Here is a 21,866-nt window from a genome sequence, read left to right as displayed (position 1 = left end):
TGCTTGTAGCTCAGTCCCCCACGGATACCCTCGCCTATCGCACGGCAGCCACCCGTCAATCAGCGACCGTAGGTAAGTAAGCGCCTTGCCTTCCATCGCACTGAGTTTATTTTGACAAAAACTAACGTAATATTTAAAAACAAATAAATATATGCACGTTTAAAAGAACATATCTAAAATTGTGTCTAAAAACATAACACACGTCCCTTACGCATTTTAGATCGTGCGTTACTTATAATAACATTGATAAGAGCAAATTAGGTTTAAAATATTAAAGTATGGAAAATTCAATACAGCAAAATATGCAAATACATGTACTTTGTGTAACTAATATTTTTCATTCATATTATTCAATTTCAGACATAAGTTGATAAAAAGATTAAAGTGAAGTTTAAACTTTGCACAGCCATATAAAGGACATAAAAAGCAAGCGCTTACATTCTATTGAGTAGGGCTTTAAATAAATCAAGTGAAAATGAAATAAAAATTGAAGTCGTTGTCGAAAGGAAAGCAGTAAAGCAGTTTTCATGGCTACAGCAATCGCTTTGTAAGATCTGCTTTGAGCTCCAAACTAAGAAAATTTCAAATTAATATCTCAATTTTTGACTTATTGGTGAAACATTTGTGTGTGCGATGTACACTTTTAAATGATTAACTTATATACTGTATTGGCCATGCTTTTTATTTACTGTATGTGATATTATGATTAATTTTAACTATAACGTTATTTAATAAAAATAACTAATAGACAAGTACGTTTTCTATAGCCCATTAGTAGAAACACATGAAATAACCATGCCCACTTCTCTAAGAATTGTTCTCAGTTATTATTGTATTACTTATAGTTGTGAAAACAACATTTTTAGGAACCCAATCGTGTTTTTACCGCCCAGGAGACGAAGCCCGGAAATTGTATGATATAGTTTTACCTCAAGTGTTTCAGAGTTTTTATAATAATATCAAAGACTCCTAAATTTTCAAATTGTCATTGATACAACGAAATAAATAAACAAAATTTTGAGCTAGCGTTTCAAATATAATTTAAATTCTGTCTCTGTTGTCCCTTTAGAGTGCTTTTCATTTGACCATTAACATATAACTAGAAAGGTAATCGTGCAGACCAAGTGGATACATCTAAAACGTTTACGTTAATTACTTTAATGTTCAAGAAACATTACACGTACACCATTTGTTTTCGTAAGTTTAGTTAAAATAGTCTTTTAAAACATTGTATGCAAGAATCCCTAAATATTTTATCAGTATAATAAGTTCATTATTATAATCCAATATTCCAGAAATTAAATATTTCATAAACACGAATAGCAAATGTAACTTAGTATTAACTTATTTATCAAGTTATAATTAATGTTACACTCTATAAAAATGGGAAAATTAACCGTAGCTTTGTAAGAATGCCATAGAAGCCTGTAATTGATTACCCAGCCAAAAATTTAGAACCTTATGTATTTTTAATAATTTATACTCGCACTGTTAATTTTCAATCTTGGCAACTGATATTGGTTATTCAATTAGTTGTTCTTATTTGCAGAAAATATTAGTTAAGAGTATAGGACAATATAAGAATGCTAACATGAAAACCCATACGATATATTATATCGTATCTTAATATCGAATCGTATAATAATTCTCAAAACCAAATTAAATTAACAACCGAAGCTTGGACTTTTCTTTGAGGATTAAGAAATGATCAGATCAATGATAATAGGTTAACAAATAGATTATAATGAGTTTATTTGTAAATATTTTACAACAACAAAGTGGCAGATAATCGATACACGCTTTATTTGACACTATCTGTAGTTTATGCAAACTAAATATATTTATTACATGAAAATGCTATTGTACTCATAATGCATTATAGATACCAAAGTCCAGTCACTTTTCTAACCTGAGCTAGTAGTCAAGGAGCAGAGAGCTTATATGTATTGTATAAGGACAGAACCTGCTTCTTCTTGAAACTGATAGAGAAACTCCTCTAAGAATCAATATACAGTACGTTCGTTAGACACGCTGTTTTTTTGTGGAGGTCGAAACAGGAGAGTATCAAAAGGGTTAAAAATATGAAATCACTAGCAGTTCCCCTCGGCTTCACACAGATATCGTTGGTTTTGCGCCTGTATGAGTACTTATGGTTAGAGAGAATTATATTTTCGACGCCAATCTTGAGTTAGCTTTGTTGCCACGATCAAGGTTGGGGTCGGGACGTCAAAAAGTGTATATTTATGGCCATTTTAATTCATTTAGTTTTTAGTACTTTTGTTTCATAGTTGTAAGTTTTCCGATCAGAAAATATATATCACAGATCAGAGAAGCGTAATTTTATCATAAGAGAAATAAAATTGGTTTTATGACAGGCTTTGATTTTATAGTAAAACTTACACAGTAACTTTGTCTTTTATATCTATTACTTAATATTTGCTAAAATTGTACAGTTAAAAGGACATTAAAATGACACTATTTACAAGTTTGGTTTCTTTATAAACTGAAAAATAATTTTTAGTATTTTACAACGGGAATTAGTACATTAGTTTAACAGCACAGTCCAACGAACTTTCATCTAACATAGTTCTTGCACACTACTTGAAAGGGTGTTCTGCGTCCAATTCTGACCATTTTGTGTTTTAGGACATTTTTAAAGGTAAATAGTACTTACCGAATTGTTGAAATAGAAAACGGCGTGAAAACTAATGGTTACTCCTTCGAGAATTTACAAACAAACTGAAAATAGTGGTGAAATTAATTAAGCATATTTTTTTGGTGTCATAAAATAATGTTATACAGAACAGTTGGTTGAATTAGACAGGGTCTTACAATTAATATTTTAGAACGTTAGAGACCAAGATGGATTATCTGCTACATTAAAGACTAGTGGGGCGAAGCCCGGAGATTTTTCGAAATAAGAATATGCCTATATTCATCCTAGGGACCGTAAGAATGTCCATGTAAACTTTCAGTACAATCGGTTGAATCGTTTACGCGTGAAAGCAAAACAAAAAAACAAAGGCACTTTCGCATTATTAGGATATATTCTTTCAAATCATACTAATTTCTTAGCTTTATACATTTAAAACCAACTGTTATACTCGTAAATAAATGTTAAATCGGCTTCAACTAATTATAAACTGACCCTTAAAGCGCTCTTAACTGACACTCCTTATCTCGTGATTTGACCATTATTTATGTATCTGTGTGTTTTAAGTGTATCAGCTAGAATAAATATAATGTGAGAAAAAATTATCGTTTCATATTTTTAACCATTTCAATACCCTGCTATTTCGACCTCCGCCATAACTAGATTGTCTGACGAGCGGTTTCATACTTTGTAAACATTCTTTTACCGATTTCAAAGAGACTATGTTGTGGGCTTAGGTAAATTGGCTCTCTGACTATAACTTCTGTGTATCCGCAACAGGCGGTATAGCAAAACTATAAAGATTACTAACCCTTAACAGTCGAGGTATTTCGTTCAGTCAGGTGTAGCTCAGAAAGTTGAAAACAAATTAATTATGGCATAACAACTTGTTGTTCACGGAGGAATGGAAGGAGTAGATCTGTTCTGCTTATTTATCGACTAGCCTACTGTCGCCGCGATTTAAGATTATTTACTAAACTAGATGTGACAATAATTTCGGTCTAATTCGACTCTATTCTTCGAACGAGAGATTAGTTTTATCATTTCGGGCCGAATGTTTGTTTCATGTTTCACTGGATTTAATATTAAATATCTTAAGCCCTGTTTAACAAATAAACCTCAAGAACCAATGAGGAAAGGGGCGAAACTATGAACAGGATGTGTAGACTGTTATAAACAGTGTAGATTCTTCAGTATTGTAAACAGCTAAAATACACAACGTCCTGCTTGGATTATGTAATACTTAAATATCCACATTCACATAGTCTACAACAATGGAAGGGTCCTACTCATACACAAATGGTTTGCATCAAAATATTTACAATGAAATCTTTGTCCTGCTGGCTTTATTGGAGAAATCAATAAAATATTTAAGTATTCACATTCACATAGTCTACAAAAATGAAAGGGTCCTACTCATATACAAATGATCAGCGTCAAAATATTTGCAACGTCAACTTGGTGCTGCTGGCTTTATTGAAGAAATCAATACACTACATAAATATTCACATTTCCAAAGTCTACAAAAATGAGAGGGTTATACTCACACACAAATGATTAGCGTCACAATATTTTGCAAAGTCATCTTTTGTTTGAGCATTCAATTCTTTTAGGACATTAGGTAAAATATTGCATCTTGATTAAAAAATTATAATAAAGAGGGAGGGTTTGGTTCTACTTCATCATCTAGATTAATAGTCACGTATCACTGATTACTTATCAACAATTTACCGACGTTCGCTGTTGAAACATCGCGTACACACTTACATTATTTATTGTAGGTTTCAACATTTTTAAATTCAAAAGTATTGTAATATAAGTACAGTGCGTCCGTAAAGTATGGAGTATGTGAAAAATTTAATAGTGAATTATAATTTTTACTGTCTCTATGAAAGAAATACTTTCAGTTTGGCTAGTTTTGGTGCACATAATTTAATAAGGTTTTGAAATAAGTATGACGTATCTATTTTCATATTTTTAAAATCTAAGTTCAGTGGTGAAAACTGTTGTTAGAAATCTGTCTTTTAAAAAGTTATAGAAAGAACTTAAACTTTAAAATCAGTAATAATGTTGACTATCCAGAGTTGAGCTATTATGGTATAATTGACGGTACTTCTGAAACATGAAAGTTACCTTTAGTAACTACATATTGAAGAATTTAAGTTGTTTATTGTGTGACTCATAAATGAAATTAAAAATCTGTTTATTTATAGAGGCGAAATTTTGACATAAAAGCACCTAAAGAGGTGAAAGGAATCTGGAATCTGAGCACTCTGGAAAGAGGAAGCACCTGGAATCTGAAAGCACTTAACCACATGGTGGTGATTATTACATCTCTTGTATTACGAACAACAACCTACTTCAAAAGTTACTTTATGTTGTCTCAATCAGCTGTTGTTTAGTTACATACAATTAAACTAGACATTTTTGTTAAATTTAAATTAGCGTCATCCTTTAGAACAGTTTAAACGAAGTTTCATCATGAAAAGCAACGTACAATTTACCCTAACAATTTTTTTAGTTTGGAAATTCTTACATGGAAAGGCTAGCCCTTTTATTATTTTTATAATTGAAATTAATTTAATTTAATTAAGACACATATTGGTTAATAATTAAGTTAATTGCAATTTAATAGCCCCAAAATTTCCCTTATCTTATTAGTTAGGCATTTACTAGGTCAACTTGGATGAGGAAATTTTTACATTCAAGAAACAGGTTAGCATAGTAATAAAATTCAATTCTGGATAAAAAAATTTCAGGTTTAAAAGTTGTATTTTTTTAAATCACTATTTAACAGATTGAGACACCATTAACGTAGCTGAACAATTGAACCTACATCCAACATAGTGGACTCAAGAGAGCAATAAAAATTCAAAATAGGCAAACTAAATGTAACTTTCATTGCATGAACACATACTAAATAAATATTAACGGATTATTGTAATTCACTATCAATTATTTTATAAACTCCATACTTTATGGACACTTCTTATAGAAAATTCAGTCGAGACAGAAAAAAGATTGTCAAGTTTATTTTTAGTTAAAAATAGTATTATTAAATAGATTGACAGATATAATAATTATATCTAAATGATATTCGTTACCCAAGTAGTTATCACAGATACTGCAGTACCGATGGTTGTTACATACATATGATGGACCGTCCTTTTGTATAAGGCGACTACTAGTAAGCTTTTGTACGATATTTGTTACCAAATCTAGAGATAAGGTGACTAATAATAGGCTTCTGTACGATATCCGTTGCCAAATCTAGAGATAAGGTGACTACTAGTAGGCTTCTGTACGATATTCGTTACGAAATCTTGAGATAGGGCGACTACTAGTATGCTTCTGTATGATATTCGTTACCAAATCTAGAGTAAGGTGACTTCTAATAGGCATCTGTACGGTATTTGTTACCAAATCTACAGATAAGGGGATCACTAGTAGGCTTCTGTACGATATTTGGTACCAAATCTAGAGTAAGGTGACTTCTAATAGGCTTCTGTACGGTATTTGTTACCAAATCTACAAATAAGGGGATCACTAGTAGGCTTCTGTACGATATTTGGTACCAAATCTGTGCAAGATCATTAATCACGAGGTTCTTCTGTTATACCCTGTCTCGTACAACACTGGTCGGGACGGGTACATAAACTATTACACATGAATTTGATCTGAACTTGCTGGAGTTACAGGACGCTTCCAGATCAAACCTGAGTAACTTTTGGACCGTACTATCAAACGTAATCTTGATCAATTCATGTAACCAGATCTGATCAGGTGTGATAGTTTATTGATATAAATGTGAACAAACTCGGTCTAATCAATTAATTAAGACCGATTAGTTGATATCAAAATTAGTCAGAGTTGATCAGATTTTTGTAGCGTTCGATATTGATTAGGCCAGAATAAATAATTTCTGTAGCTGTAATGAAAACAGCTTGACACTCTCGGGTCCTCTATATTCGAACAGCATCGACGAGTATAATAAAGGCCTACAGAAGAGATAAATATTCTACTTAGCGATACATACATGTTTGTGATTAGAAGTACAAATTCCGGGTAGTTTCTCTAGTTGGGTAACGCTCTCTGATTTATATGACAAAAATATTAACGCAATATCGAGAGTGGTTACTGTTTAGATAGATGACCGCTAGCTATCCTGTCCTTGCAAGCATACCGCCTACGCCTACCCTGCCACATTGATGATGGTTCGGATGTACTATTTAAACCGTTGGTCCCCAGGTTAAGTGGCTAGCCCTAACTTTCCTGGTAAAATAATACATTACTTTACTTTTTTACAAAGAAACAATATCTTGATTTCTGAACCAACAAGAGAATATGTTGAACTGATCTACCCCACTAGAGATCAAGCGCTTCCTTAATCAATCAATTATATTTTAATGTCGTTAATATGAATTACGTGTATGACGAAGGTAGCTAACAATAATATACATTACATGTAGGTAAAGAAAAGACAACAAATAATATCTCGACACCATCAAATTGTCAGTAAAGCGTATTCCTGTATTTTATTGGATGTATAGGCTGGTAATGATGGGCTAGAACGGTGAAGAGGAAATGGATTGTAGCTGACTAGGTTTGCAGTTGTGTTTGATGTTTGTCAGCAAACTGCAGCCAGCACGGTCAGTGACCTTGCGAGTTACCAACTTCTAATTGGCTGATGCCACTAGTTAATAGTTTTGTAAATTCTCTAGCGTCCATGGAGAACAATGCAGAGTTGATCGGTAAAGTTGTAAAATCAAAATGGCACTCTTATTAACGTAAATGTCTATCTCTTCTAGAGTTAGTAGCATTTTTGTATTCTCTTAAAATTCTAAATTATTAACACCCAACCCAATGTTGTCTTATTTGTTTTGGGTATAGGGAAAAAATAAGGCAGAAAAGTCATATTATTAATGGTCCGCTGTAAACGATCAGTGATAACCTCTCACTGCCTACCAGCAAATTGAAGGCACAGACTGCTCAGTACTTCTCTAAGCACATCCATTTTGACTATGGCTGTGTTGTGAACTAAGAAGTTCAGTTGTAAATCCAGGATTCTCATAACGAGTTTTGATTGAAATTATGGCCACTTTAATAAAATTAAATATTTTTGTAGCACTCTAAACATATTATAAGTTTGAAAACAAATTAGGCGGAACAAAAAATAATAATTCAAACATGACGTGGAATAGTTGAATTCTCTTCTAAGTTATACAAACAAGTAAGTACTTAGCTTATCATACTCTTAAATTAAAGAAAAAAATACTTTTGGAGAATTTCTGTAACTTTCACAATATTTATGTAGGTTAGAATTATGAACAAAAAGAAAGAAATCAATTTAAAACACTATAAAAGTATTAAATTAAAATACTAAACCAACTTAAACACTTTATTGGTAAGCAATTCCAGCAATTATAATTATATAGAACTGTTATATTTACATACATTTAGAAAATGGTTAATCCTGAAAACCCTATAGAAAGATGTATATTAACATATTTCCTAAGATTCTTATTTTCCTGCTGTTTATTTACATATATATGAGATTTTGCTGAGCAATTTTAATTGAAGAATCCAAATAATATACAAACTTTAAATTTGGAATAATTAATTAATTTTTATAGTGTATACAAGGTAATTTCCGAATGATATTTTCTAATGATACATTCACGTTTTTGTTCATTGTGTTGGGTTTCATTCATTCTAGTGTGTGAATAACAAACATAAAGTTACTAAAATATGATGTTCGTTGAGATAATTAGGCTACATTTTAGGTTAACATGTCAAATGTTACAATCTCACATGATTTGCAAATTTATTTATTCTGCCATTTTCGTTGCAATCATAGTAGCCTATAAGACCAATGTAAGAATATTCGCTAATGCGAAGCCCAATCCAATGGATTGAAATGCACCATCATCGAAATCGGTGTTGCCTATATAGAAATGAAGCTTCATGCAAAATTTAAAGTCTACGAGTCAGTTCGTTTTCGAGATATTTTGCGGACAGACAGACATAAATAAAGTCCTGGCATCTGGGTTCACATTCATCTGAAGAGATAAAGTCGGCAATAAAGACGTTTAAAATAAATAAAGAGCTCTGTCTGGTTTATCCAGCAGCCACCCGTGTAATCTAAATGAAGAGATGTTCTCATTGTCTCATCAGCAGCCACCCAGTGTAATATAAATGAAGAGATGTTCTCATTGTCTCATCAGCAGCCACCCGTGTAATCGAAATGAAGAGATGTTCTCATTTTCTCATCAGGTGCACAATTAAATGCACTACAAGTTTTCTACACATAATGCCCTCACCATTCACAACAAAAGGTTTCCAAAACACATAAAAACTAGCTCATTAAACTAAAACGTTAGCACCCCTTTTTCTTATGATTTGATAATTAATAGTACTTACAGATCTGCATTTTCTTAGTTATTTATCATCCAATTATAATGTACGAGCCACGAAATCGTAACATAATGCTTTTCACGAATTAAGTAAATAACTAAATATTGATATATTGTTTTCAGTGTTACATTAAATAATAAAACAATTTGTGCAGACTAATTAATTATGCAAGCTACACGTGAATGCCTGCAACATCAATAAAAATGGATTACGTTACAGAAACGTGACTTTACATAGCTGTTAACTTAAAATGTAAAACATGTTAATTAGTTAAAAGTAACACGATATGCTCTTTAAAAGGCTCATATAAAACTAATTTGGTAGTTCATTTGTCCAAAAATCTGAGAAAATTATTAGTTTCTTCTCAAACAGCCCTTACTAATAATATTGTATCAGTTATACGTAATGTTAACTGTTTTAATTCTATTTTGAAGTTATTTGCTGTAGAGTAAGTTTACATGGCATTTTATGTCAAATGTTTAAAATGGTTGTTGTTTTAAAATGTTTGAAAACTCGTTACACTAGACAAATTTACAATGGTGGAACATTATACTATAAATAATACACTTTTAAGTGAATAATATAAGCAGACACCCATGCGCCATTATGAGTAAAATTTATGTGTGTGTCTGTGTCAAAATTTAGTATAGAATCCTTTCAAACTATTTTTTAAATATGGAGTTTTTACTGTTAGGATGTATTAAGGCCATGAGGTTTGTGACATCAGGGGATTGTGGATTTGTGGCTGGAGGTTGACAATGGGGAAATCCACAAGCCAGATAAGCTTAATACTGAGGATCACAGATCTGGGGCTTACAGAAGCAAAATATGGACAGCCCAGATGCCCAAGGAAACCTAGATGCAGAGATATCCAAAGACTGTGAGGACGGACCATGAAATTATAGGAGATAAGGGTATATTATAAAAATAAGGTGGTCCAGAAATCCATTGAGTGGGTACATGAGGAAAATCAGGCTTAAGGTCTGGAGAGAGATTGGGGAACCTGAAGGCATGAACTGAGGAAATGGTATTTGGACAAGAGCTGACTTGCATCAATTTGTTTTTTATCGTCTACTTACTCGTAAGCTTAGCAACACTAATTACTCATACTTATTTATGTTGTTACAGACACAATGGGCCACCTGCTCAACTCTACCTCCACCTTATTCACACAACTCTACGATTACTACTCATGGACGTTATCACTGTCTGGTTAGTGTTGTTCATTATTAGCACTTATTTTCTATTCTATTTAGCTGTATTTTAAGTTAGCCATTTTAAGTTAATATCACTTTCTGAAAACTAAAAAGCACAAGCCTTTGAGTTGCAGTCAAAGAAGTAATGTGTGAGATAAATTCGCAATGACGGTGAAATAGTATTCGATAAATGTATGAGCTTGAGAGTTAAAAATGTTTAATATAATCCGAATAGTCTGTGGTATTATTACCAACTGAGCAAGATTAGAAAATAGTATGACAGGAAAGACAAGATCGGAGTAGATCAGGAACATTACTACTTCTAGTTTTAAAATTTATTCTTAACGATGGAAGGCTTTTTTTTGGAAACAGATTTATCCGGACATTTTTCACTGTTAAGTGATAAAAGATATCAGTAAATTATGTTTCGACACCTTGCAATCTGATCTTGAAACGTGGTGCTACTGATTTCTTGTACCAATGAATGACATCAAATGTCCGGAAAAATCCTGTTTCCTTTACTAGTGTTAGTTAAACAAGAAGTTCTGTCCCAGCCAAGAACGTTAGGTGCACTAGTAAAATTTGTAATGGTTCCATCTAAGTAATATCTGACAATGACATGTTGTGCAGTAAACAACGTTGGCTTTTAAAATAAAACAATGCAGATTACTTTTGAGTGAAAACTACCCTCTCTGCCCAGAGTTTGTGGATATTAACCAAAGATGGAGTTGTTTTAAAACCATTTCATGTAGTTTAGACTCATGTAGCAACCAAAATTCTTGCTACTACTATTGTTAAAGTTTGTTTTTGACAATGGATTGTAAAGGAAACAGGGTTTTCCGGGCATTGGTCATCTTTTAGTGATACAATCAGTTTTGATTTCATGGGAAGAGTCTGTTTTTAACGGTACTCTGAAATTGCTGATCAATAACAATTACAAATACCAAACAGTCTTTTCAGCAAATCCTATTCTTGTCTCCAGAACTCAGGACTCAGAACAAAACTATGAAACGTAAATGTTTTAATTAAATGTGCTTTGTTAAGCCATTGCAATGTTACAGATGAACGCACCAGAGGGTGGTTAATGGTGGACTCACCCACACCCACGCTTCTGTACACAGCCTTGTACCTGGCCATCGTGGGCGTAGGACCCAGGCTCATGCGTGACCGTAAACCCTTCAAGCTCAAATGGATCCTGCTTCCTTACAATATAGCTATGGCAGTTCTTAACCTGTACATTGCCTTTGAGGTTAGTATAGCCTTATGTTTTACGTACAGTGTCATTGTATGATACCTAAGGCTTATAATCACTAATTTTAGTAGAACTAATTTATTCTAGCTATCTTGGCCTTAAACAATAAGAAAATACAGTCTTCTGTATTAAGACTTTATTAGACTAAATAAGAACGTTTCCCTATAAGAACTCTATTAATTTTGTATAAAAAAAATATTTGTGGACTGAACTTTTGCTTTTAAAAACTTTCACAGAAATTTCCAAAAATATTGTAAATATTCCTAACTGTGTATTTGATAAAATCTTCCTAGCTGTGATTTGAGGGTAGAGATGAACTTGGGTAACATTCAGGCCACAAATGGTTGCTGGAAAACCAATGGGATGAAATATTTTATATTACCGGTATAGCTTGTTAAAACACAACCTTTTCAGCAAAAGCTAATTATTATTCGAAAGTGATAGTTGAAATATAATTTCAATTAAGTCGTATAATGCTTCCATACAAACTGCTTAAAAAAATGTCTCATTATGCGTGGTAATAAAAAAAAGTAAAGAATTATATGGACCATAAATTTTACCATAATTTTAGCTGTAGTTAACTCATTATTGTAAGTAACAGAACCTGCCATTAATTAAAATTCCAAAAAATATTGCATACAATATTTTGATTCACCAACTCCACTGGTTTTAACATTAAAAAATTACTGAAATTTCACAAGTAACTTTATCAAAAGCCATTAAATTATGTTCACGCTCATACTACCTACTAGGTGTTCAGTAAGGTATTATCTTTAACTTTGACTTCAGGACTCCTTCCATTCCGATGTTCATATTTTGTAAGTAGTGGTAAAAACGTTGATCATGTGTTCTTTTATTGCTTATTAATTCCAATTTATAACACAAACGTGCCACCTAACACACATCTATGTCAATTGACTGTTGTAACCTAACAATAACACATGCCAAACACTCCAATGTGTTAATATTTCAGTAGCATTTGTGTGTTGCAGCTGTTTGTTGGTTCGACGAGGTTAAGGTACAGCTACGTTTGCCAACCTATCAGACACATATCCCATAAGGAGGAATTACGGGTAAGTTTAAAACATTTTATGAGCAATACACTTTACTAAAATCCAATGTTTTCTACTTTAAAATCACAATAATGACTGCATCTTCTTTGATATGACTGAACTATGATACATACTATTCACCAGCTATATTTATGTGATTTTAAAAGTTGAGTATTCCTACTACTGACATTGTTTCAGATAGCAAATGCTGTTTGGTGGTACTACTTCTCCAAGTTGTTAGAATTCTCTGATACATTCTTCTTCATCCTGCGGAAGAAGGACAAGCAGCTGACATTCCTGCATGTCTACCACCACTCCACCATGTTCTCTCTCTGGTGGATCGGTATCAAGGTGGGACAGCTAGTTCTAAACAATTATGTATATATTTAAAATACAAAAACGATCATATCCATGTAAGACACCAAGATGTTTGGTTTGTAAAATGTTACGAAATCATAAAAATTCACTAGTAACAAAAACAAGCAAGGCAACTTGTATTGTGAATCTTAAAATGTGATTTACCAAATTCGAAGTAACACATATCCAGCAGATTATATTGGCTCCACAACAAATACCTTGAGGACAAGAACGACAGGACTCTGATTCGATTACAAGCACCAAGATTTAATGAAAACTGTCGCCACTCATGCTATAAATCACAATGCCACTTTTGAAACCACATATTTTGCCAAATCTACTCAGCAAGTGCATCAAAATTCAAACCTAATTTACCCCAAAACACACTAATTAGTTTTAATGAGCAAAATTCCACATGGACTTTCAACATCAGGTAAACATTAACTTAGCAAAAATGTTTAAATTTGAAATCAACATATGGAAGAAATATTTAGTTTATGTCATCTGTATTTATTATTAATTTATTCACTGTTTATTTAATTTTGTTTGTATTATGTTCTATTATATTTTATATAATTTATGTGACTGAGGATGATTTGTACCAAAATAATTTTATTTTTACAGTTATTTATAAAAAGTTATATAAAGGACATAAAGGGAAATAACAATTCCAAGGTAGAGACCCTACAGAAAAAAACAATACTCTACACTACAAAACGAACATTTAAATACTAAAAAAAGGAAAAATATAAAAAATATGTAACATGTCATGCATACCGGCATCAATTTATAAGTTAATAATTATATTGATTATTACACCAAAATTTTGTATGGCCAATTGGTTGTATAAAAATAAAATAAGTTGTATTTGTTCTACTTTGAAGTTGCTGGATAATAAAAGCTAAAAAATGACCTATGCATTATGCAGTATAAAACATTAGTTTTAACTTCCAACATTTAACAAATCTTATATGAGATTGTTAAGATCCTAGATTTTGAAAACATAAATATTTTTGTTTAAAAAAGGTCAATGGATACCGGCATCTATGACCAGTATGAGTCCTTTAATGGAATTTAAATCTACAAAATTAGGATATGCAAATGATTACCTCTTTTAAAAATCCGAGATATACTACGAATTAAACAATGTTTATAGCATATCACTGTAATTATAATCACAAAAAAGTCTTTATATTTTACTTTTCAGTAGAATTAGAATTTTGCTGATTCTATCCATTCTAATTTCAACTTTTAGAATAGTACTGCATAGAAAAAATTTACAGCAATAAAAGGTAATGTAATGTATGTGTGCAAGCTGGTTTTGAGAATATGCTTTTTTATATGTTGAAACATGATGTCATTTTAAATTATTGCCTGTTTGTTCTCATTCCATTTTATTTTACAAATTCTTAGCATACACATTTTTGAAATTAGTCTCTTAAAGAATTTAAAAAGTTAGATTTTCTTATGTGTTCCAACAGAATACTGATAATAAACCTATTATTTTCCTTTCCATCACCCTAATTTTGAATATGGAACATCAGTATATAAAAATAAACCATTTTCAGAACTACTAGAAAGTATAGTTTGCCAAAATACTAGTACAATAATAAATAAATAAAAGGAGGCTCTAAACTAACTCTAATGGGATACAATATTTAATTACATATGTTAGTTCAATTAATGGAAATACTCTATTAAATTAATAAAATTAAATAAAAATGAAATGACTAGATAATTATTTTACAACGATGGTGTTGACAGTGGGTACCAAGTGGGTCCACATTCCTTCCCGCCATGGTCAATTCGTTCATCCACGTGCTAATGTACTCATACTATGGGTTGTCAGCTCTTGGGCCTCGGATAGCACCTTTCCTCTGGTGGAAGAAGTACTTGACAATACTGCAGCTCGTAAGTGAAATTAAAGTACATTTCTTTAAATTTAATATGCAATTAATCAATTAATGTTGACGTAGTTACATAATTTACTTTTAATTCATTATTCTGAATCAGTATTCCAAATGGTAACATATACAAAAATGAACATACAAATAGTATACAGATTGTACTGACTGTGCCACATCCAGGTATGAAACTAAAAAATTTTAACCCATTGTGGCCAGATTTAAACTTACAGAAAAGAAACCGAAACTGAAGAACCTCTGTTGATAAGTTTTAGTTTAGACAATTAGACAATTTCTTTATTAACATATTCTTTGAGAACAGTTACACGTCAAATGGTCAATAAATAAAATTATAATAAATTTCAGCAATTCACTGGAGCAAGTCCATAAACTCATCCTCTGAGTAGAACGGCCCTTCCAGAAGCCATGCTGTGAGTTGCCTCTTGAAGTTTTTTGGCTGTTCTCTCTTGAGGTGCTCTGGAAGGTTGTTGTAATAGAGGGCACCTTTGTAAGATGGTTTTTGCTCGAACAGGCTCAGGCGATGCTGTGGGATGATGAAGTTTGCTGCGTGTCTGGTGTTGTGCTGATGTAGGTCTCGGTGTCTTGGCTGTGTTGTTGTAATTGTGTGAATGATGACTTCCCTTATATAAAGTGATACTATTGTGAGTATTTTTAGGTCCTTAAATGACTCCCTGCAGCTGTCCCTGTAGTTTAAGTTGGCTAGGCATCTAATTGCTCTTTTTTGCTTTACAAGTAATTTATCTAAATTGCCCTTTGACGCCCCTCCCCATGCTGCAATACCATATCTGAGGTGCGATTCAAAAAGGGCATAGTAAGCAACTCTGGCCACGTCTGGACTGCATACTTGCTTAATTCTTCTTATGGTGTACAGGCTAGTGGATAATTTCTTGTTAAGCTGATCGACGTGGGGTTTCCAGGATAGTTTGGAGTCAATTATGATGCCTAGGTATTTTGTAGAGGTTTGTGTCTGTAGTCCGGGTAGTGATACATTTGTGTTGTTGCGCTTAGTGGTGAATTTCATTTGTACGGTTTTGTTCTCATTTAGGACCAGGTCATTGGAGGAGCAGTAGAGTTTCGTTCTGTGGAAGTGCATGCTGGTTGTTTGTTCTAGCCTTTCTGTTGTTCTGTCAGCGAAAGTGAGTACTGTGTCGTCAGCATACATTATATTGTGAGTTTAATGTAAGTTGACTGAAGAAAGAATATAAGATAGACATAGTGAGAACAAAATATTTCAAGATTTTTGTTGTGTTAACAATGTTTTGATACAGTGTAAACTAGAAATAATACATCTTGTAAATCAAAATCAGGATCAGGATCTTAATCCTGATACCAAAAATACAAGATAGAAGAACTTACTTAATTGTGGTTTTGTTATTACCATTTAAGTCTAATCTCATCAGCTACAATTTTTTTCTCTCTTAGTACAAGAACCTTATAAATTGCACCATTTGTGCTGCTTCTGAAGCGACAGGATATTCTGGAAGGGTAAGGTTGAGAGTAGGGGCCACCTTCTGTCAAGATCCATGAGGAAGAATATCTCAGTCATGTCCCTCGGAAGAAGGGGAAGCCAGCTCTGAACCAGCCTATCCAGTCAAAGCAGGCAGAGGGGAGCACACTCTTATGCCTAAGCTAGCAAGAATGTTTGACTGTTAGAAAATCTCACCAACTCCAACAACCATCTCCCGCAGTAGACTAGACCTATCAAACAACCATTGCACCCTAGAATATTGACATTTACGGTTAGTGATGTGCGGCTCCTGGACATCCACAAGGTTGCCCAGATTTAAGTGACACATTGGTTTTTGCTGTGTACATTCTGGGTTCAACTGGAAGGTATAAATCAGCCAGAAGTGAACCCTCCTAGGTATATTATTTTATTTAAGTAATGAGTATCTTTATTTTATTTTCGAAATATTTACAGGTTCAGTTCACAACAGCGTTAATCCTCGGGATCAACGGGATTCGATCCGGCTGTGACTTTCCGTTGTGGATGCAGTACGCCCTTGTGATCTATATGCTCTCCTTCATCATCCTCTTTGGTAACTTCTACACAAAAGCCTACATTGAGAAGGTATAGAGGATTACTGCAATATAAAATATTCAATAGAATGTATTCCTAGATCCTTAATCAGACATATTGACAAAATTAGATTTAGTAAAAATGCAAATAGTGCAAAACACAATTACAAGGGTTTGGCAATTTGAGAAAATTTAAGATTTTGGGCATTGTTTAATTTAATTTCATAATTAACAAAGGATAATGGAACGGTTAGGGTATTTGCTGTTGTTAAATGAAACATGATTTGAAAACTGTAATTTTATCTTTTCTGCAAACAACATATTTTTCAACAAAGGTTGAATGAACAAGCAGAAACTGTTACAAATAAAAAACTTAACTTCGGATAAGCCAAAATAAAATGACACAATTGAGAAGTTGTAAGTCAAAGATATCAAGTATGATCAAACAAAGCACCACACAATAACCACTACCAATTTGTAATAACACAAACAAATAACAATGTGTGAACTACTGATCTCTTACTGCTGGTGTATAGATTGTTTTTACTTTATGTTTTTAGTGTGTATTAGATCACACGGCTTATCTCATGTTGATATTTTCATCTGAAGAGGAGATCAGATTCAATTTTCAAAATATCGTGTTTCAATTTTTGTTTCACTTCATATTGAACAATCTGTAAAAAATGTGTAATTCTCCTAGCATTGCGTTAGACAAAGACTCTGTTTTAAGAGATTTTTAAACACATGAAGAGAAAATTTTCTGATCTTGTCACTGATTTAATCATTGTGATTATAGGCATTTGAAATTTTATATTAGTAGATTTAAAAAGCTGCTATCAGGTTTATTTTATAATTATTTATTTATACCATTAACCCTATTTAATTTTCAATATACCAGTGTTAAGAATAATATGAAAAATAAGTCTCCCTTCACAAAACTAAGTTCATCATCGCAATGAAAGTTTTGTGACTAACTAAATTTCCCGTAGTTAGACTGTGGCCTATTATCATGGCTATCTTCTAAGTTGTGCAGTTCACACTGTATCAAAATAATGGTAACTCAATTAAAAACTTGAACTTTTATTGGGTTTGTTGTTGAGAGCTATTTTTAATCAAAAACCGTTTACCTGAGATGTTTATGTTCATGTCATAACTAAATTTAGTTTTGGTGTTCATCCGGAAAATGGGCACAAATGACATTCATTCAGTGTAAATCATAATGCGACTAATGTGGTCAAAATCACAATATCACTCTATAACTTGTCTCTATGTCAATATCAAATAATTGCATTAACAAATACCAAGAAGGAATCTGGTAGTTAAAGACCGTTTGATCCAATCCATCCAAAGGAGGCTTACTTCATGGAGCTCTTTTTGAAACCTGCTATCAAAAGCTTTTTGCCCATTGAATGAATTACAAAGTGATACACAGCTGGAATTAATAGAATGCTAACTAAAAGTAGCTTGGACTCTAATCTCCAGAAAGGTGATTTATGGAGTTTAATCAAAATGGTAAGTAGATGGTAAGTTGGGAACAGACAAGATGAACCGAACCATTGATTCTGTATATCAAGACCAATGGGTTGACAGAGATTCTTTTTACACCATTACTAATTTAAATGCTAGCTTCCAAATCATACAAATTTACTATACTTATTTGTTATTTTCAAAAATACTCCAATTATAAGACTGTTCATTCATTTTGCAAAAATGAAATGTTGCAGGGAAAGAAAGCGATGTACAGAGGGGTGAGCAACGGGCACACAGAACCCTTACCAAGTACTTCAGACAAGAAATGGGACTGAGAGATCTACCTCTTTGCTGTGAGAATAGACTACAGGTTTTGTTCAAGGGGTTGTGGACCAAAAGTGCCTTCATACCCCGCAACCAATACACAGCTCGTCATAGCACAGCACTTTATACGCTATACACTCTGATACACTAGGCATAGTGAGCATCTCCTCAGATACGAGGAAAACTAAATTTACATGACATTTTCTAGCATAATTATGTTATTTAGCATTTAAATTTCTGATAAGGTGATTGATGAAATACCACAGTTTTGGTTATTTGTTTACATTCTCCTATTTATTATATCCAATTCATTCTTTATTTTTCAACGCAACTTATTTTGACAAATTAATATATGTAACTCACTATTACTGATTTTCAAACTTAATATTTAGAAGAAATATATACATATAATAGTTTTTTGTGTATAATGAATACTCAGTTAATTTTGGAGAAAACACTATGACTTGTGTTTAGTTCCTATACAGTATGACAATTAAAACATATACAGTGTACTGCTCAGAATGAATTAAAAGTATTATGAATGGTTATGTTATTTAAGGTTTCATCATATCTCTGTACTTATAAATGTCTTTGTGTTTTGTTTTGATGACTTTATAGGTTATATTATTAATTCATGTTGTGTTGTACGATTTATAATTTCTTTCGATTTATGTTTTACAGCCTAAAATTAGTTGAATATTAAATTTCTGTTTGGAAAAGGAGTTTCCACAATTTTCTCATTTTATTGACTAAAAAATCACGCACTAATACAGCGATATTATGATAAATATGAACAATATTTTGTTTATCTTTGTGAAATACAGTAATTTAGTGCTTTGCAACTCACAGTTAAAAGTCAATTTACTAACATAATAGTTCTGTGAGGCATATATAGTGATTATATATGAATAAAATTAGTTCTCTCAATACAATAATTCTCTCATACATGGTACATTGCTAGTCCATGTTATGTGAAAATGAACATAATACAATAACGACTTCATGAAGATGTAATATTGCAGTGCCTATAAATGCTTTGAACAGAAGACAGCAACCACTGCCACTGAGGTTTTGTCAAATAGTAGCCTAAGTAGCAAATGTATTTTGAATGCAAAACAGAAAAAGTAAGAAACTTCTTTATAAGATAATAGAAGCATGGGTAGTGTATGTTTGTGTGTTCAAAGTATTACTAATATTTATATAAATTAATTATACTTATATAAGTGTATGTTACAGGAACATTTTAATATTGTGTTTAGTTGAACTGACAATCTTTTATTAATTAGGATACTGATAGCTATTAAGGTATTCTTAGAAAAACTGTGTAATTTTGTCCATCAAAACTAAGGAAGTTTCAAGGACAACCGTTTCAAAATATGGAAGACAATTTAAAAAAATCTCAATTATTTTGTAAAATAGCTATTTAAAGAAAATATTACAATATGTTTTATATAGTAGTTGTGCTTTTAATTGTGGCACTTGGACCATAAAATTCCGGTCCCTTGCGAGACCCTTATTCCGTACAAAGTGATCTTCTCTAATGTTCTGGATTAATCACTGATATCTATGTAATGTAATTCCCTTCACTGTGTTGAATTCTTCATTCAATAGGTTTGATAATATTATATTAGTCAAATGTTAGTTAATGTTGACAAAACCTAATAAATATGACTTATATCAATAATTTTCTACAGAAAGTAGAATGCATGGACTGTTTACAGAACAGTCCTGGAACAAATTTTCATGTAGGACACTTTGATCTGCAACCATAAAAAATTATTTAAAAAAAGAGACCATCCCCCATTTAAGCCTCCCTTATGGGTCCTTGGCCTATGTGAGAGTGTTATCAACAAGGAGGAGAGTTGGTACAGTACAAGATCAATGGTACTGATAAAAGCAATTTTACATAAAAAAAGTAGTGCAGTGAAATTTTATGGGCCACAAACAATTTTACCTGATAATTTGTTACAAAAATTTGTAGACCCTTTCGATTTTTTCATACATTATTTGGTAAAGCAACCTGTGGTTTTTTGTTGGACATCAGTGTTTCAGTTCAGTCTTTGTACTGGCATTTAATGTTTTTCTTGCCTAATAGGCACCTTATAAAAGGCTAAAGTTGTAATTTTAGGGTAGTAATAATTTTTAATTGAAAATAATTTGTTAAGTTCATGTCAACATTGTAAAATAGTATAAATATTGTAAATAGCATGTTTGTCTACAGTAATAAACTGATATTGTATGAAAGACGGAAACGAATGTTAATACTAAAAATCATTATGAATGTTATCAAAATATAGTGATGATGACATAATCTTGTTGTGGTCTGTTCATTTCACAAAACTATGGACCACTAAGAGATTTCTTCCAGGAATATAATTAAAGTAGTTAATTGGAGGTGAATAAGGGTGTCAATATGGTAAATCTGGGATTAATCATAAGAGCCGACTGTAGTAAGATGACCTTGAGGTTTCCCCCTAAAGAGCAATGTTAAATATCGCACAGTTTATACCTTATGGTGACCATACAGAAAAGGAAGAAGTAGAAAAACCGAACACATTATGAAATAAATGTTGTTGTGGTATGATTGAACACACAAAGTTAGATAAAAATTAGTTTAAATGTTTTAAAATATTAGCTAAAGCTGTATTGAGTTAAACATTTATGAATAAGAAATTAACACTAAACACTATTAACAGGTTCAATTTTAAATATTATCTAACCTAGATTACTCAAGTGTAGATTAAAACTATTTAGCTATCAGGGATTAAATATAATTTAATAACAGTGAAATAAAACTTTCTTGATTAAAATATTGAAATTTGGTTTCTATCTTAAGTTGGTTCTTTAATGAAAAAAATTTAATTCTAATTGTAAACAAAATTATAATACTAAATGTAAATAAAATTACACTATATCATATATATTTATCTGGTCTGATGGTTATTTTTATAACTTTATTTCAATATTAGACTATTTGTGTGTGTGGGCATGCACACGCACACAAATACATATCTTTGAAAATTTCTTATTTATTCTTTGTGATCATAATTAGCTTTTAATTTTGACTGCTTTGAATAAGACACTTCAGCTATAGTTCAAAAGACTAAATACTTTAGTTCAAAATAAAATTCACATCTTATTACAGCCCTTCAACTGTGCATAGGAGAAAATATTAAATTACAGATTTTATCTATATTTTAGTAG

General features: G+C 32.0%; 1 protein-coding gene across 2 annotated transcripts in view; it reads left to right on the top strand.

Annotated features, from left to right (window-relative positions):
* Window positions 1–20,973, top strand: part of LOC124357834 (elongation of very long chain fatty acids protein 4-like) — a 28,715-nt gene extending 7,742 nt beyond the window's left edge. The window contains exons 1-8 of one of the 2 annotated variants that reach the window (XM_046809902.1): window positions 25–72; window positions 10,196–10,279; window positions 11,325–11,512; window positions 12,508–12,588; window positions 12,766–12,918; window positions 14,689–14,835; window positions 16,771–16,920; window positions 18,593–20,973. In XM_046809902.1, coding sequence (XP_046665858.1) covers window positions 10,201–10,279; window positions 11,325–11,512; window positions 12,508–12,588; window positions 12,766–12,918; window positions 14,689–14,835; window positions 16,771–16,920; window positions 18,593–18,673 — 879 coding nt within the window. In that variant the 5' untranslated portion in view covers window positions 25–72; window positions 10,196–10,200 and the 3' untranslated portion in view covers window positions 18,674–20,973. Of the gene's footprint in view, window positions 1–24; window positions 73–10,195; window positions 10,280–11,324; window positions 11,513–12,507; window positions 12,589–12,765; window positions 12,919–14,688; window positions 14,836–16,770; window positions 16,921–18,592 lie in introns of those variants that run through there. The other variant, XM_046809901.1, reaches the window with a different exon arrangement.
* The last annotated feature ends 893 nt before the right edge of the window (window positions 20,974–21,866 follow it).

The sequence above is a fragment of the Homalodisca vitripennis genome, chromosome 3 (assembly GCF_021130785.1).
Source record: "Homalodisca vitripennis isolate AUS2020 chromosome 3, UT_GWSS_2.1, whole genome shotgun sequence".
Taxonomy (NCBI): domain Eukaryota; kingdom Metazoa; phylum Arthropoda; class Insecta; order Hemiptera; family Cicadellidae; genus Homalodisca; species Homalodisca vitripennis.
The sequence above is the reverse complement of the archived record's forward strand: the minus strand, read 5'-3'. Positions and strand labels throughout refer to the sequence as shown.